Here is an 18,134-nt window from a genome sequence, read left to right as displayed (position 1 = left end):
TCGGGTGGCACGCGGCCTCGCTCCCTCCCCCGCCGCCGCTGCCAGTCCGCGGTTCCCACGCCGGGCTCCAGGCTGGCGGGCCCGCCCACTCACAACCGTGGGCTCCGGGCGGTCATCGCAGCCGTGCTAACGAGGCTCCTCGGTACCTCGTGCTCGCCGCTCCGCCGCGTTCTCGGCAAGCGCGGCCTGGGACGCGCCGTCGTAATTGCAACCGACAGACGACGAAGCCCCGGGTCGAGGCTGGATAACGCACCAAGGTCACTCGACTGGAAAGTGCCCCCGCTCAGCCCCCCACCGCCTGCCCTGCGGCAGGAACGCCCTTCGGGGACCGGGCTTCGGGACGAGCCCGCCGCGCCCGCTGGGCGCTCCTCGGCCGACCTCCGGGGTCAGGGTCCCTGCCCGCGCGCGCCCCGCTCACCGCCCGATCGCAGCTCCGGGCGCCTGCTGGAGCCGAGCCCCGCGCGACCCCGGCCTCAGTAGCAGCGCGCGGTTTCCCAGGCAACGGGCGCGGCACCTGAGGGAGCCGGCGCCCCCCGGCGCCTGCGCATCTCGTCCGCCGGCGCCTCCGGCCCAGGCAGCGCAGGCCCCGCCCCCAGCACGGGCCGGGCAGTCGCGCGAGCGGAAGCACCCGACCGGAAGCGGAAGTGCGCGGCGTCTGCGGCGGGCTGAGGGCGGCGCGGGCGAGTCTTCGGCTGGCCGTGCTGGCGCATCTCTAGGTAGGGCCGGGCCTCCGGGGCCAGGGCGTCCGGGCCCGCTCTCGGCCGTCGCCTCGGCGCGGCTGGCTGCGCTCGTGGTGCTGCGCCGTCGCGGTCCTGGGACGCGTCTCCCTGACTGCCCGACCCCGCAGCCCTGCTCCCTGCCCGCTCCGCCTGGCCAGACCGCACCCCACCTCCCCCGGCGAGAGATGTGCAGTTCCGGGACGGCCGCGCGGCTGCTCCGCCCGTCCCCGAGGAGGTGTCCTCCAACCCCTGCGCTTGCGTCTCCGAACTTGTCTCTGGGGGTGTCCTGAGCCGGGGCCCCAGCAACCCGCAAGCACTGGGCCCTCGGGGAAGGAGAGGCCGAGGGGGGTGGTGGTGACGTGAGGCTTACAGACGGGACGGTTTGTCCAAGTCAGCCGAGGAGGGGCCAGAAGTTCCTATACAGGAGGGGTATTCAAGCTGAGTTTCGGCTAAGCGGGAGTTGGGAGGTGCTGAGGGGCAGGAGGCCGTTCATTCCTACAGAGGGAACAGAAGGTTTAAGACGTACGGGTTTGAGGCAGTCTGACTTTCGGGGGAAAGTGTCGCTTAGAGATGAGGATGGCAGGAAGCTCAAGAGAACTGGGAGCGAGGATGTGATGCTCAGACGTGGATGTTAGAAGAGTCAGTCTGGCAGGTGTAGGGACGTCTTTTGGCTTGAGCATCTGAGTAGATAAGTCAGGGTGAGAAACACGGATGGGAGGCAGGTCTGCAGCATCTATTCCTCACCACTCACCTCCCACATGTGTCCTGCTACTTAGTCTACAGCTGTGTTCTGTGGTTCTTCCGTGTCCAGTGTCGTCCTTTTGTTTTGTCCTCTGTCTTTCCTGAACCGTGGCTTTCCATGTACATGTGCTCTTTGACCTGCCCAGGTTTGGACCTTGCTGTTTGGAGCTCTGCACCACCACAGCCCTCACACATTCTCTCTGTGTTGATTTCCCCATCACCCCATCTCTGCCCTAAGCTCTGCCATGGTGGTTCCCCCCACGGTACCATTCCTCCATCTGCATAACTCCAGTTGTGCACTGCTTACTGGTTGTGTTCATAGAAAACAGTGGAAACGCCTTGGCTGCGTTGGGTCCCGACTGCTCATCTCCACACATACCATTTCTTGACCACTTGACCTCCCAGTTTGTGTAGTTTCTAACCACTTAACCTGCCACTTCTGGCCCACAGTTTTCTCATCTGAACTGAGAAGACTACAGTAGGTGATGTCTGAGGTCACTTATAGTTTTTACTCTCTGGGTTCTGCCCCCTCCCTGAGCCTGCATCTGGGTGTCATTTATGGGGCAGGTTTACCGTAAAGCTAGGGAAGTTCAGGCTTCAGGGTCCTCACTTCCACAGGTGCCTTCCCAGGCACTGGGAAGGACTTCAGTGCCCTTATGTTTATTATTTTGTATTTTTTTAAAAAAGGGATTTTGAATTATTTAAGTTTCAAGCCCTGTGCTACTTGGATCCTATGAAATTGGCAGTTAGTCATATCCTGCTGTCTTGGTTTCTGGGTTCTTGTCCTTCAGCCTTTCCTCTTACCACCTCTGGCTCCTCCTCCTTGTTTGTACTTGTTATTGAGGGTTGAAGAGAAGACATGAGTGAATGGAGCTGGTCAGATTCCTGCTGTAACCTGGCTTTAGTTTTCTCTTGAGTCAGGAAGAGTCAGAGATTGGCAGCCCAGCCCAGTGGGCAGAGCCTTGCGACAGTGTGTGTTTGATTTGTTCACCACTGGGCATCTGCCTCCTTCAAGAAGAGGTGGGTAGTAAGGAAAGAAGGGAAGTCCACTTAACTGAGATCATAAAAGCAAGTCTTACCTCCATGGAAACTAGGGTCGTGGAAATTCATTCAGAGGAATTAATTGCACCCTTATTAGCTTGCAAGTCAGGCATCCTTTACACTATCAGTTATTTTCTCAGAGCTTTGTAACAGGTGTAAAAAACTTTTCATTTTCATTTGCTTTTAGAAGCAAATTCCTGTTTCTTTGTATGGTGTTCTGTGGGAAGAATCTTCAAAGAGATAAAACATGTTATCTAATGTTGAAATTAATTATGTAAGTATAGTAAGATATTTCTTAAGGATTTTATAGTAGTAGTTTAGAATTCACCAAATTGACAGGGAAATCATTTTATTTTTACAAATAAGGAAATCAGTGATGTGCAAAGAGAGTAAATGGTTTGTCTTCAGACAGTAAATCAAGGTCATTGTTAGTCAAAAAACCCCAGCTCCTAAGCACCTTTTTCCTTAAAAACAAGTATGACTCAAGTAAGGAGGAATCCATTTAAGAGAACTCCTACTGTAGAACACTTACTGTAACTTGGACCAAAGCTGTCCTTCCACATACCTGTCCAGCTGCACACCTGCGTGCATGCTGGAACCTGAAAGAACACACCAGAGGTGGGTGAGGTTCCCCTCAGTACTTTAGCTAAAGAGTTAACTCAGTACAGGTTCATGTACGTTATTGTGAGTCATATAAAATGGTTGCCAACCAGGACAACAGGACAGTGACTGAACAGCAGAGTTTTGTGGATAGTTTAGTTTTGGGTTTTTGCCCATTAAGCACCAGGATCTCCCATTTAAGATAGAAATCTTTCTAAAATAGAGCATTTCCCTGCTCTCTTAATAGAATGTGCTAGATATGATACGCTTTCCCTCACTGTCTCAAGCAAACATTTTAAACGTAGTTTGTTGTGTTGAGATGCAGACAGTGTCAGGGCTCGTTGAGGCATGTACAGCTGTTTCCCCCAGTATGGCCTCAGTTCTCCTGTCCCTTTGCTTCCCCCAGTCACCTGTCTCAGGTCTCACCCCTACCCCTGTCTGTCTGCCCACGCCTGCCTCCAGTGACTTCTTACTTTTCTTTACTGTGGACTTAGGAGCTAAATGTAGAACTATGTAGAAGAAGAATTTACAGATGATAAATTAGAGCCTAAGAAGTCTCTTGTGAATAGAATTTTTCAGCTTTAACTCATGAATTTTAAAATTTATATTGGAGTTTTGTTCTGTATTCTGGATACATGAGGCACACAGTTTTATAGGTCACAGGCATTTTCTTTTTCTTTGTTCGGTGGCAGTGGTTTTCATGCTGTGCTTCACTGCCCTGGAAGGGTTTGTAGAGCTGCACTGGGGCAGGGGAAGCCCAGGGCCCAGCCTTCAGGGTTGCTCCTTCGATCTGACAATCTTGTCAGGGCCCTTGGCCCAGGAGGAGGAGCACTCGGGGCTAAGACACCGCCTACAAGCCGGTTCTGCCTCACGATTAGGTCTTCCCAGCACACGTGCCGGCAGCTACCAGGTCACTCTGAAGTGCCCAGTGTTGAGGGTGGGGTCCCCTAGTGAGGGGAACTGGCTTTGGAGGCAGGTGGATTCAAGTCCAGGTTTTGCTGTTACTGCCTGAGACTGCAGGCAGGTGACCTAGCAGCACACGTGGCCGCCCAGCAGCCGGTTCTTCCTGCCTCCTTGGCTGGCAGGAGTGCCTCCCAGTGGAGTCTGAGCGAAACTGGATGATGTGCAGGGGGATGGGAGGGGGTGTCTGCTGCGGGGCTTGCAGAGTAAACTTAGTCTCAGGGTACAGCTCGGGGCATTGCGAAATGTGTATGCACACCCCAGGTGTCCTTTCCTGAGGGACCTTGAGCCTCCACTCCCTTGTTCAAGGTACATGTCTTGGGGACTTTGTCTTGTTCGTTGATGTGTCCACAGGGCCTGGAGCGCAGCAAACACTAGACGAATGTTTCCTAAGTGATTTTGGTCTCACGCCTTTGGCATAGCTGGGGCAGGGGGTGGCGGGGCATGTGGAAGAGGGGCTCTACCCTCCTTTAAAGGTCTTTTGTGGCAGAAAACAGGGCTTTGCGCCCCTCGTCTTGGGGCTCTTCCCACCATGCACCGTACACGGTTTCTGAATCTGGGTGTCAGTGGTCATGGTCAGACTGTGTTCTGGAGGATCCTCCAGGGTGCCTTGAGTCTGAGTGTCAGGACTGTCACAGGCGTTCTGTCTCTCGTTTGACTAAACTTCTTCGAAGTGGTAGTGTTAAAGAAAAACATGACTGACAACTTGCTGAGACAGTGAGAAAGACTTCATTCAAGACTTGCATGGGGAGATTGACAGCCTCCGGTAGAGTGAAGGTCAGTGAGAGTCAGGGTTGGGTGGGGATTACTCTGATCATCACGGCAATCAGATTTCAAGGGTGGGATTTTCTGTGAAACTGAGCAGGAATCTTGCTGAAATTGGTGGGGATGAACTTGGCATTCAAGGTGGAGGCCTGTGGGCAGGAGGGCCTAGGACCCTGACTAAAGTGTGGTCAAGGAGAGCATCTGGGTCAGTAGTCCCAGAGTCCTGTATGGAGGCCGTGTGGGGCCTGGGCACAGTCTGAGTGCGGCCACCCTTGGTTTACCGGCTCCCCTGGTTGGCTGCACATTCACGAGTTCCTGGTAGTTGTGAGCATGGCTGTGTCTGTGCACTGGCCCAGGACACGTGTTCATCTCTTGGAATTTTCAGTCCCTCTTGTCACCCTGCTGTGTTGAAAGGTCCCTGTAAGTTCCTGTTTTTAGGTGGGTTAGCAGAGAGGAGAGGAGAGAGTCCGTGCCAGCATATGTTACCCCTGAAAGAACAGTCACCGGAAACTCAGAAATGAAGCAAGGGAACAAGAGGACTGTGTGCTTGTTGCTGAATCCTGGGCCCTTGTTTAAGAGATTCACCCAGGATTATCCAGTTTTCTAACAGAGTGTACCTCCCTGTTCTACTTGCTATTTACTCTTGATTAGAGCCCAAGCACTGTGATACATGTTAATTTGTAGACTTTGTCTTGTGGAGACGAATTATTCCTGTCTGGTAAAGTTATATCCCAAGGTTATGGTTTTATTACTCTGTAAGACATTAACACGATTTGTCTCCAGTTTACAAAAGGTCATTTTGGTCAGCCAGCTCTTCACATGCGCTCTGGACCAGCTTCCCATCTTACAGCCCCCTCATTAACTTATGCTTGCTGAACGTTCTGCTTTGACACTGGTGGGGTGCTGGGTGTGCCTGAGGTGGCCACAACTGCTGGTACTGATTGTCCTGCAAACACTGCTCCCCAGGGGAGGTGTGCCCTGGGCTGGCCCTGGTCCACTGTCCCTGTGTCCAGAGTGACTCAGCCCTTCTCTCTGGTAGGCGATGTGCATATGTTTTTGCTGAAGCCTGCCTCTCTCCCTTTCTCCAGGGGTTTGTTGATTGAGAGATTGTGGTAAAGGACCTTCTGTCTGGGTTTCTCTTTGCCCTTCTCTCCACGTCCTCATTCCCTGGTAACTCAGTTGGCAGGGATGGGTCTGGTGTGAGGAGAGTGAGCCATTCCTGGGCGTGCGGCCACTGCCAGCGCTACAGGCCCCAGCCATACTTGTGTGCCTGCGGCTGTGCCTTCATGGGCCTCCTGCGCTGATGCCGCTTCCCATGCCAGTTTGTCAGCTCCTTGAGGGTAGACGGTTCTTGGTCCTCTTTCTTTGCCCGCAGTTGATTCCCAGTTTCTCTTTATACACCTGCCCTTTGATGCCTTCATTCACTCATAAATAACTTGCTGGGCCCCTCACATGCCAGACACTGTGCTGGGTGCTAGGACGTGACAGACAGTGGTGTCACCTGCCCTGAGTCCCACATCAAAGTGGGTGGCCCCCCCCAGACTGTATTTTGGACAGTAGGGCTCCTGCCTGAAGAGACATAACTTTTGTTTTCTTTCTGAACAATTATCTAGATAAGGAAAATTTCCTGTATAACTTGCAGCTGTGATAAGTGAAATATTATATAAGTATATAATTTTATAGTGTATGTTTATGTAATATATAATATATAACATATATGTGTTTGTGATCATCTTAAAAATTACCTTTAGAGAATGTAAAGCCTCAGTGTATGCTCTTGCACTAAAAGGCTTAAAAAGCCAGAGGAAAATTTAAAAAGGTAATGCCACAGATTTGTCTTTTTAAGCGTTTTATTTCACACCACACTAACTGCGTTGATGGTGGGCTGTGTGAGTATCTGGTGCTGTGAGGAGCTGAGATACCAGAAGGCATCCTCTGTTGCCCCGAGCTCCCAAATCTGTGCCTGTCCGAATTTTTCTTTGTAGATGCCATAGAAGAGGGCATTGTGACGTAACATTCCTGAGGTAATTTGTGATTCAGGCTGTGAGGAAATGGCAGTGTGAAAGGCAGGAAAAACAGTACATGTTTTAAAAATAGTGAGCTTTTCACTACTGGGGTAAGAAAAAGGAGGAAAAACATTTGAATAAAATCAAAGCGGAGGCTGAACCCAAATTCTTGCAAAATAAAGAGGAGAGTGTTTCAAGAAACTCAGTGTTGTCACTTGCAGTTTTAGTAGAAAAACGCTTGAAACAAAAATGTCTTTTTATCGTGAGGGAAGGCAGCCAACACAACTGTGGCAGAGCCGCTAGGCAAAACGGGCCCAGGTCTGCGGGGCTGGGCGTGCAGGCCGGCTCCGTGGTGGGAGGGCCCCGTGCGGAGAGGAGCAGGGCTCCACTCAGCACGGAAACAGTCAGGCTCTACGTGGCTGAGAGGTACCTTGAGTCCACTCAGCGTCCACAAACATTGCTGCTTTTTTTTTTAATCCATTTTGGTTTTTTGTCTTTTCTGACAACCCTTTGAGTTCTGACACATATCCCCTTTCCAAACCATGCCCAGAGGGCCCAACTGGAGAACGGCCTTATGGTTGAGAAGATCATGTTATGAAGTCCACTTTCTGCTTCAGAAACATACCTTCCTTGGTAATGTTCCCAAGATAAACCCAATACTAGTAATAGGCCTACAGTGGTTTGGGGGGTATGGATTTGTGTATTCCATTATATGTAATAATTTAATGAGCACACCTCTCTAAATTTCAACATAAATGCTCTTTATGTCCACTCAATTTTTATATTTTTTAAAAATTATTTTTGGCTGCCAAACAGATTTCAAAATCTACTATTAGGGGTCAGTGTCATTAACAGGGAGTACAGTCTTAAAAGGTAATCTGCAGGGGTGTCTTTGCTCGACCATAGTTTATTTACAATTTCTTCATTTGTGAAGTAGAGCTTATAGTTTTTTACCCACAGAGCTGTCTTAAAGATTGGAGATCGTGTGCATTGAGTGCCAGCTCTGTCTGGTAGGAAGTGGGCTCACTTGGCAGCTGGTGGCTGCCTTCAGTCTTCAGCCTGGGGAAGGCACCGTTCTTGCACTGCTGTTTGCATAATGGGGTTTTTTTGTTTTGTTGTAACAGAGGACATGAAGCCCTGATGACTCCTAAAGAAAATCAGAGTGAAAAGAATAGGCATTAAGATAAAGGCTTCTGATCACTGATGGATGTTATTACCTGTATTATGTCTTTTATTACACGTGAGGACATCTTCCTTATTGTATAAAGGACTCTGCCTAGATTTTCCCCAGATTTTCAATTGTAATTCTAAACTCTTGTTTATTTTTACATTTTAGAATGGGTGGTTTTCCATTCAAAGTCAGTGACCATCTCAAATGTTGTGGACATTTTCATGTAGTTTTCTTTTTAACACGTTTACTGAGATGTATTTGACACTCAGGAAAGAATACATATGTACAGTGAACAGTTTGAAATGTTTAGCACGTATTCACCCGTGAAACCATCCCCACGACGAAGGTAGCGAACATGTGTACCGCCCTGTCTCCACCAATTCCCTCCCGCCCTACCCGACAGCCCTGGTCTCTGCCCTGCAGTCAGCTCAGCGCTCAGTGAGGTGCACTTTACATGAATGGACTCATACAGCGTGCACTCCTTTTTCATCCGACTTCTTTCACTCAGCAAGGTTATTTTGAAAAACATCCATGTTGCATGTATCAATCTGTGTTTTAGTTTTGCTAAAATTAGCTTCAGTTTGAGCTCCTAGATGGGGAGTATTACTTCTTTGAAACTGTTAACCTGTTTTCGAATTTTGTTGAATGATAACCTCTGTGAAGCTCTTAAGAGAGTGCTGGGCCATGTTGTCCTGTGAAGTCCACTTAATCACCTCACATGTAGGTGACGTCCCTGGTGTGTGTCCACGGAAGACTTCAGGCTCCTGGCCAGCAGCGTACGCCATGACACGCTGGAGACAGAGACTGAATGTCAAATACTGTCTGGGATTTGCTTTGAAAGTTGCTGTAAGTGTCACGGTAACTCCATAATTACTAATTTACTTTCCTTTCCAGACCCTTCCAGGAGTTTCATTATGGGCGTGAGAGGCTTGCAGGGGTTTGTGGGAAGTAGCTGCCCACATGTCTGCACTGCGGTAAACTTCAAAGAGCTGGCGGAGCGCCACCGGAGCGAGCATCCCGGATGCACTCCCACCGTCGTGGTGGACGCCATGTGTTGCCTCAGATACTGGTACACGCCAGACTCTTGGATCTGTGGTGGCCAATGGCGAGAGTACTTTTCCTCTTTGCGAGAATTTGTGAAAACTTTTACAACTGCTGGCATCAAGTTGATATTCTTCTTTGATGGCATGGTGGAACAGAACAAGAGAGATGAGTGGGTGAAGCGAAGACTCAAGAACAACAGGGAGATAGCCAGGATTTTTCATTACGTCAAGTCCCACAAGGAGCAGCCTGGCAGGAACATGTTCTTTATCCCCTCGGGGCTGGCCATATTTACGCGGTTTGCTCTGAAGACCCTGGGTCAGGAGACTCTGTGTTCATTACAGGAGGCCGACTACGAGGTGGCTTCCTATGGCCTCCAGAACCACTGTCTCGGGATTCTTGGAGAGGACACAGACTACTTAATTTACAACACCTGTCCCTACTTCTCAATCAGCGAGCTGTGCCTGGAGAGCCTGGACACCATCATGCTGTGCCGGGAGAAGCTCTGCCAGAGCCTGGGGCTCAGCCTGTGCGACCTGCCTCTCCTGGCCTGCCTGCTGGGCAACGACATCATCCCGGAGGGCATGTTTGAAAGCTTTCGCTACAAGTGCTTGTCTTCCTACACCTCCGTCAGAGAGAACTTCGACAAAAAAGGTAACATCATCTTAGCTGTAGCAGACCACATATCTAAAGTTCTTCACTTGCATCAAGGTGAGAAAAAACTAGAAGAGATGTTACCTTTGGGACCAAATAGAGCTCTTTTCTACAAAGGAGTTGCATCGTATATTTTGCCAGGACAGAAATCTCCATGGTTTTTCCAGAAACCTAAAGGTGTAGTAACTTTGAACAAGCAGGTAGTATCCATGTGTACAGACCCTGACTCCAATCAGAAATTACTTATCGGTACAGACTCTGAATTTAACCTAGAAGCACCCATGTGTACAGACCCTGACTCCAAGCAGGAAGTTCTCATATGTACAGATCCTGAATCCACGCAAGAAGCTTCCATTTGTACACACCCTGAAATTAAACAAGAAGACCCCATGGATACGGAGCCTGAAATCAAGCAACAAGTAACCATGGTTTCAGATCCTGAAATCTTAAAGGTATGTAGGTGTGCCCACCCAAATCTGATAGATGCCATGATTGAAGACGTATCCATTGATGGATTTGTCAGTGAATATTTATTGACGACCTGCAAGGTTGAGACACTGTGGTAGACACAGAACAGAGCCCTGGGAATCTGGCCAGGAAGTATGACTTCATACTTGTGAAAACTCACCTGGTAAACTGTTCTGCATTGTTGCTGGATTGTTAAGGGGAGAGGGCTGTTGCTGTGGAGGGTGAGGTCACCATGGGCTGGGTTACAGAGAGACATTCCCAGAAGCTGGTGAGCTGGAGCCAGACCTCATGGGGCCTGAGATTTGCTTCAGAGGGCACAGGCTCAGGGCTGTGGGAACGCTGAAAGTGTGGCGTTTGGAACCTGTGTCACTGGGGACAAGGGCCAAACAGTAGGCGGGAGCATGGAGTCTGAAGGGTCAAGTAGGGAGAAAAAAATGGAAAAGACAGACCACGGCCAGATTGTGAACACTATTAAATGCCATGCTGGGAGTTTGGATATAATCCTGAAGGGAAGGTAGAGCCTCAGGTTTTGACGGAGCCCCTGCCGAATAGCCAGCTGTTGCGTGCAGGTTCCGGCTGGGTGCACTTCGTGTGTTGTCTCCTTTAACCTGCTCGCTGTCCTTGGGTTAGAGAGAAGGTGCGTGTCCACGTGACTGTCCATCTCAGCAAGTGCGCAGCCACTCATGACTTACCCACAGACTTTCCATTGTTCCTGGCTTTCATCTAGTTACCCAAATTACAAATCTAGGAACCATGTCTCCTGTCTTGTGGCTCTGATCTCTTCAGTGGCTCTTACACTTGTGTGGATTACTGTGGTCACCTCTGAGAGCTCTTCCTAAACAGGCTTTTGCCTTTTGCAGTCCGTCTGTCATGCTACATGCAGAATTCGAGCCCTTCATTTGCACTTCACAGCTCAGGAGGGAGTCCCCCATGGCAGCTGCCTGGCACTCCCTGCAGCCCCAGCTCTGTCTGCCCCTCACCTTGTCCAGGCCTTGCACGCACTCTCTTCCCCTCAGTGGCTTTCTGCCCCTCCTGCTGGTTAGTGCTAGCTGGCTCTTCTGTCACACACTCAGAGGAGCCCCGACTGCCCACCATGTGTGTCTGACATTTGCAGCACACCTCCCTGGAGCTTCATGTTTGATTCTTGTCTTTCCTGCTAGACTAGGGCCGCTCTGCAAGGCCGGACCTGTCTCTCCTTGTCACTGCCCAGCCCTGGTCCTGTCACACTGTCTGTCTTGTAGTGGCCGCAGGTTAGATCTCAGGGGGTGTTCCTGGCTCTGGCATCTTTAGATTCTCTTCTCAGTGACGTCCTCCCTCCCTTTGCACAGCTGCAAGTGTTCTTCTGTCTGAATTAGCCTTTCACCTCTTTGTTCCATACGTTGTAGCAGACGAGCCACTTAACTGACAGGAACTTGCAGAAGAGGTAGAATGTGACGCATGTTTTGAGAGAGTTACAGGTGAAAAAGTCTTATCAAGTGAAGAAATTATTCCACCTGGAAGCATTCTTAACTGCTTCTTAGGAGGAAAAGAGTCTGGGTGTGAAGGTGGAGGAAGGTTAGCAGTGGACCTCTGTGGGGACATCCTGACAGGTGGTAGGAAACAGCAGACAGGACAGTGGGGGAGGAGGGAGGAGGTGGGTGCCGGCAGAGACCCAGGGGTCGTCTTTGTAGGAGAGTGGAAAGGGGTGCAGAGAATGGATGGAGGAGGACCAGTCTGGACTTGGCCCACGTGTGTTCAGTGTTGCTGTGCAGGTGGGGGAGGAGCACTAGTTTAGTATTGACCGCGCAGAGACGGCTCTCCAGCAGCACAGCTTTCTGAAGAAGTTTGTAATCTTCAAAGGGCTTTCCTCACGTTGTCTCCTATAGGCATCACACAGTTCCATGCCCTTGTCTCCTCTCACATGAGGACAGAGGAGTGAAAAGATCAAGTGACATTGTCTGCAGTCCCACAACTAGTACTTGGCAGACCCCGGCTTTAAACCCAAGCCTCTGATGCTTTACAAGACCACAGCCGTCTTCCCTGCTGGCCCAGAAGTTTGCTGGCACGTGGAGAGGCAGCACGCCGTGTCAGCAGTCTGGGAGCAGGAGAGTGAAGACCACCCTGCCCCCAGGACTCGCAGCCTCTGTAGCCGTCTGCTTGAAGGACAGGCCGTGGAAGGGTGCCCCAGGCAGGGGGCACTGGCAGAGTTGGGGAGGCAGGCAGGGAGGCTCTGGCAACAGGTGGGCAGGGTCTGCTCTTCAGCCAGCCCAGGACTTACTGAACTCACAAACTCATCAGTCACTTGCCACATTCATAGCACCACACAGGCCCTCTCTGCTCATTTCTGGGCACTTCCTGTCTGGGCGCTTGCTCATGACCTCTGCCTGCATTAGCCATACCCACCCGCCGTCCCCACCTGGGCTGTTGTGCAGGTGGCCATCCCAGCTGTCTTGCCCAGGCTCCTGCAGGGGAAGTTCTGACAGGTTAGGTCCGACCACAGGGGTGGCACGTGTAGTTGGGAAGAGTTTAGGACTTAGTTTTCATGCTCATTAAGGAGCTATTGGCTGGCTTTAATTAAGCAGAGGTATGATGAGGTCAGGTGTTTGTATTTGAAATGTTGTGCGCACTGCAGAGAATGGGCTAATGGGGCTGTTGCAGAAACCCAGGTACAGACAGAGGAGCTGGGACCAGGAAAGTGGCGGCGGGACTAGAGCAGAAGCAGCAGACTCAAGCAGTGTTTCGGGAGTGACGCTGGTGCACAGCAAGCCTTGCTGTGGAGGTGAGCTCCCCTGTGCTCAGACCTGGGCCAGGGGGGCTGCCGTGAGCCGCACAGGAGGAGGAGGGCTTCCCAGGGACCACCTGATGGTTAGGGTTAGATGGGCCGGGTCTGCTGCTGGAGATGTGGGTGCCAAGAGGTAGAAGTCTCGGGAAGTCGTCTGCCGTCTGTGGAATGGGAGCCTCTCAAGCAGGAGAAATGATGCACTGAGGAGTGAGGGGCGGTCGGGGGGATGGGAGAACGAGGTGAGAAGCACCCCAACAAAAGCCCAAGAAGGCAGGTGCGAGACTGAAGAACCGAGCAGGGTGTCCAGTGCTGTGGAGGAACTGAGGCTGGACTGGGAGTGGGGCAGGAGGTGTGGGTGGCCTTGGAGAGCTGTTGTCGCCCGGGGGCCTGGAGGGGGTCAGGTGATAGGGGTTTCGGGAGCAGAGTCTGGGGATGAAAAGGCAGGAGCTGGGCTGGGGTTGCTCTTTCGGGGGGTTTGGCAGGAAGAGGCCGGCTGGGAAGAGGCTGTCTGTGGGGAAAGGAGGGCGGGCTGTGCCGGCGGCCGTGTGCTGTCCCAGGGTCCCATTTGCTGAACTTCGTGGTATCTTTGAGAGCAACTTTGGAATTTCTTAAGTTCCCCTTAAACTTTTCCTTTTAAATTTTTCTCCTTGGAGCCTTCTGGCCCCGTTAGTAGGTCACCATAATGTATGTATTTTGACCACACATGGTCTCCTTAGAAATCCTTAGGGGCGGAGCAGCGCCCGCAGCCGTTGGTGTCTCCTCCAGAGTTACAGGCTAGGATGCGTTGAATGCTCACTTTAAAATGTTCAGATGAGGCGAATATGTTAAGATTTTTCCAAGTGTAGATTTCTGTATAATACTTGCAGTTAAGCACAGAGGTAAAATGTGCTGAGATGACGAGCTAATTAATGAATTAAAACTAATTTTGCAGGACTTTTCTGAAAACCCAGTGTACACCAAGAAAAGAATGTTACATATCAAATTCTCTACAGTTGTCAAAATTGGAGATTTCTTGGTACAATTAATATAATTTATTGTAACTTTATAGATAAATTTGTCAAAACACCAATTCTTTTGAAACAGAGAATATGACATGTAAGAGGGAATAGGAAAATAAGTTAGAAGGTACTCTGCCCTGAGAGGGTCATGAAATACCTGACTGTATTGTTCCTGGCAGATTTTGCATCAAAAGGGGCATCGTGGAGAAATAGGGCACTTCTGGTGGTCTTTGCTGGGTTAGAGCTTCGAGTCAGAACTCTTAATGCTTACTGACCCCAAAGCTGCTGGTTTGTCTCTGTCCTGGTGTAAGTATTGGTGATGAGATAGACCCTCTGAGCAAACGCCTGTTGACCCTCAGTGTGCGCCAAGCCTCGTGTGTTAACTCATTCAGGCCTAGCAGTGTAGTGAGGCGGCACCTTAGGGGGAGAGAGGCGAAGGGACCAAGAACCGGGTGTGTGGTAACGAGTCGGCGTGGCTGGAGCGGCCTTGCTGTGGGGGAGTCACAGGACACTGGGGTTTTGATGCTCCAGGTTATCCTTGTAGTGCGTTTAAGTGCCTGTTGTGGTAGACTGATTTAAATTCTGAAGAGTAGTCCAGATGACTATTCCTGCAGTAGTAAGAATGTTCTTCACAGGAAAATAAAACCTGTAGCTCGGTGACTGTAGCCTTCTGATCTTAACTACTGATGGAATGAGAAGGTGGTTCAGTTTAAATCGTGCATCTGATGACCTGCTGCGTGCAGACAGGGTGCTGCATCCAGGGCAGAAAGAAATGAGTGCTCAGCGCGTGGATTTTGCTCAGTAAAAACTATTGAGGAAGTGAATGAATGTGATACAGTTTCTAATCCCAGGGGGTTTATGGTTTAATAGGAGAGGTGAGGCAGATAGCCAGTGCAAGGTATGTGTGAGTTGAGCCCCATCAACCAGGGAGGATGATAGGCTCTATGGAGAGGTTACCCTTCAGGTGAGCCCATGGGGCAGGGCTGTGAAGTGGCTGGTTGGAGAGGGATCCGTTTCCCAGAGCACAGGGAGGACTCTTGCGGACAGTGGAGGTTGGGTCCCTGAGAGTCTGTGAGGTGGAATCAGGTGGAATGATGTACGCGGGAAAGAGATGGAGGCCTTCGAGGGGGCCTTGGCTCTTAGGCTGAAGAATCTGTGGTAGCCCCTGGATGCTTTGAGGAGGGTAGTGACTGGACCTGTTTCCAGGAAGACAGGATATTGCTGGTGTGAGGTTGGGTTGGAGAGAGGAGAGGTGGGGTGAGGGCAGGGGTGCCGGGTGTGGCAGCGCTCCTGTCAGGTGGGCAGAGGACGAGGTGACAGCGGAAGTGAATATGACAGGTCTGGTGGGGGGGTGGAGATGGAAGAGGAATGAAAGGTTTTGAGCTAGCAGCCCAAGGAAAGGAATTACACGTGTCAGCTCAACGTCACGAATTTGAGGGACAGTCACTCAGATTCTGATTTTCTCTTGAAGGTCCCTCTTTTGTTTTCAAGGAGAAACCAGTTGCGTTTAAATTTTGGGCAGGTCGCCAGAGCACATCACGTCCAGGCGGAGAGCTACCTGGTGTACAACGTCCTGAGCAGCGGGGAGGTGGAGTGCGGGAACAGCCTGGAGGACGCGCTGGACCGCACCCTGCCCGGCCAGGCCCAGGTATACCGGCCTGTGCGGCAGCGCGTCTACTCCCTCCTACTGGGGGGCAGCCAAGGTGAGTTGGTGTCTCAAAGCCGCGTCTTGGAGCTGAATTCCAAGAACCCGCTGGACACGAGTGCAGTTAAATGAGGAGTTGTTGATCAGAATTTATTAAAAGAAGAGTGCATTGTTTCTGTAAGATGTTATGTTTTTATGCCTTAAAAGGAGTTGTGCTTTTTAAAAACTTTGAAAACCCTTTCCTCCTGTAGGAGTGTAGAGTTTATTATTAGAAGACAATGGCTAGTTACTCTCAAAATGTGATTTTCATAAGATGCTTGTATAAAGTCTAGTGCATCATATTTTAAAATATAAGCAAAATTTTCCTTTGGAGCTTTTGTAATTTTTTAAGTTTATGTTTTTCATTTGTATTTCTGTTGCACAGTAGGAACATGAGTATAGGGAGAGGGCTGTCCGTGCAGACCAGTGAAATGAGAGGACCTTCAACACCAAGAATAAAATTGATCAGACCCTGTGACCCCTGTTAGGAACAGTCTGGGGAATAGGGAGTGTTGAAGAGCACTCTGTGTACAGGCTCATGATGCTTAATGCATTAGTTCCCTCTTTTGTGCGGCCTTGCTGACCTGAGACAGGCCTGCTGGAGCATCGTAGGAGTAAAGAGCACATGATAAGAAATGGGCTTAGCACGACACCACCGTCAGGACAAGGGACAGAAGCAGTGAAGTCCTGGTGAAAGGTGGTCTGTGGCCCATTTGCCTACGCTCCATTATTTCCAAGCCTACCAATATTACTATTCATATTATTCTAGAAAGTAGACATTTCTGTAATCTGAAGGTGGTGATAGAACCATCAGATTGAAGTGTTTTGACCGTTGTTTTTCTTTGGGGCAGGGAGTGGCAGGCTCTCTGCACCCAGCTTTATTCGACACCCAGCACCCGCAGCATGTCCTGCCTCTCCCACGGGCTGTGGGCATCCAGACACGGTGTGGCCTGAGCAGGACACGAGAAAGATGTCTACACTGATTGAGAAGCAGTCAGGAACCTGTATGATAAACTTTGAAACCAAACGGGATTGAAGTAACTTTTTCGGTTTTGTTTTCTCATGTGGCTCTCTGCCCATATTCTTTCTTGTCATGAATGATGATATAGAATAATATTGGCCTGGAGTTGTTTCTAGAGTATTTTCTTAAATGAGGTTAAAATTTATAAACTTCACTAACTTAACTTCCATACTTTGCTAATGCAGTTTATTGACAGCCATAGAGATGACTTTATTAGGTAACTGCAATAACAGGAGAATTACTCAGACTGAACTTCTCTCACAACTGATCGTCACTTTCCTTTCTTCTTAACTTTCTGGCTTTCTACGTGAAGTTTATGTTATCTGGTGTGAAAATTAAAAGCTACCGCAGGCTTACTGACGATGAGGATAATAAAGCACATTGTGTGCTTTTTGCTTAGCTTGGCCCCATTCCACGTGCCCCTGGCAGTGAGGTGTGTGCAGTTGCTGGGCTCAGCGGTCCGTGCGCACCAGCCGTGAGTGCAGGGGGCTGCTCAGGCCTCCTGCTGACTGTCGGCCTGTTCGTGCCTCTTGAAAGGAGACTGTTGAAGTCTCTGGATGCTGTTGTGGACGTCTGTATTTATTCCTTCAGCTCTGTTAGTTTTTGCTTCAGGTATTTTTGAGGTTCTGTTGTCAGGTGCATGTACATTGAGACTTTCATGTTTCTTAATGAGTTGACTCCTTTAGCATTATGAGATTTCCTGTGTTAGAAAAATCTGGTCTTACTCCCTGTCGTTTTGTAGTTGTTTTGCCTAATACTGATAGACACACCCCAGTTTTTTGGTAATTGTGATGTGTCTTCTTTCTACCCTGTTACTTTTAAACTATTCCTTTATATTTAAAGTACACCCCTTTTAAGCAGCATAGCCAGTCTGTCAGCCTCTGTCTTTCAACTGGAGTACAAGGCCATCTATAGTTAATGTGCTTGTTGGCATGACTGGGTTAAAGTCTTCCATTTTGCTCTTTACTCTGCTCTTGCTTTTCCTTTATTTCATCCTTTTCTGACATCTTTTGGATTAATTGAGTAATTTTTAGTATTTTGTTTTTTATTGGATTATTGTTGGATGTGGATTATTAGATTTACCTGTTTCTGTTTGTTTGGCTTTTGCTTTTAGTGGTTGCTCTAGGGTTAGTAATACACATCTTTAACTTGTCACAGTTTGCTTTCAGATAGTTACGTGCACTGTGAAAGCCTTAGAACAGTGGACTTTTAGTCTCATCATTTTTGTTATTCTGTATATTTTTAAAACTTTTTATTTTGAAATAATTGTACACACACAGGAGTTGCAAAGATAGCATGTAGAGTTCCATGTACCTTTCACCCCCAAAGGTGACCTCTTACATGGTAGAGTGCAATATCAAAGCCCAGAGCTTGGCATTGGTCCAGTACTGTTAGCCAGACTACAGATACTCACTTTTCAGTGTTTCTTACACACATTCGTTTGTCTGTGTGGATAGTTCTCTGCAGTTCTGTGCCCTGTCAGGATACAGACTGGCCCCTCTCC

At 49.6% G+C, this 18,134-nt stretch overlaps 1 protein-coding gene across 9 annotated transcripts in view; it reads left to right on the top strand.

The window, feature by feature from the left end:
* The first annotated feature begins 641 nt into the window (after positions 1-641).
* Positions 642-18,134, top strand: part of FAM120B (family with sequence similarity 120 member B) — a 55,242-nt gene continuing 37,749 nt past the window's right edge. For 6 of the 9 annotated variants that reach the window (XR_010381169.1, XR_010381170.1, XR_004138475.2 and 3 more), the window contains exons 1-3: positions 644-716; positions 8,898-10,150; positions 15,448-15,628. Coding sequence is in view for 3 of the 9 variants with exons in the window: in XM_031456760.2 (XP_031312620.1) it covers positions 8,918-10,150; positions 15,448-15,628 (1,414 nt within the window). In the remaining 6 variants the exon portion in view is untranslated. Of the gene's footprint in view, positions 717-4,525; positions 4,839-8,897; positions 10,151-15,447; positions 15,629-18,134 lie in introns of those variants that run through there. The other 3 variants (XM_031456757.2, XM_031456762.2, XM_064486440.1) reach the window with 3 other exon arrangements.

Source organism: Camelus dromedarius, chromosome 6 (assembly GCF_036321535.1).
Source record: "Camelus dromedarius isolate mCamDro1 chromosome 6, mCamDro1.pat, whole genome shotgun sequence".
NCBI classification, from domain to species: Eukaryota; Metazoa; Chordata; class Mammalia; order Artiodactyla; family Camelidae; genus Camelus; species Camelus dromedarius.
This window is presented reverse-complemented; position numbering and strand designations above follow the sequence as displayed.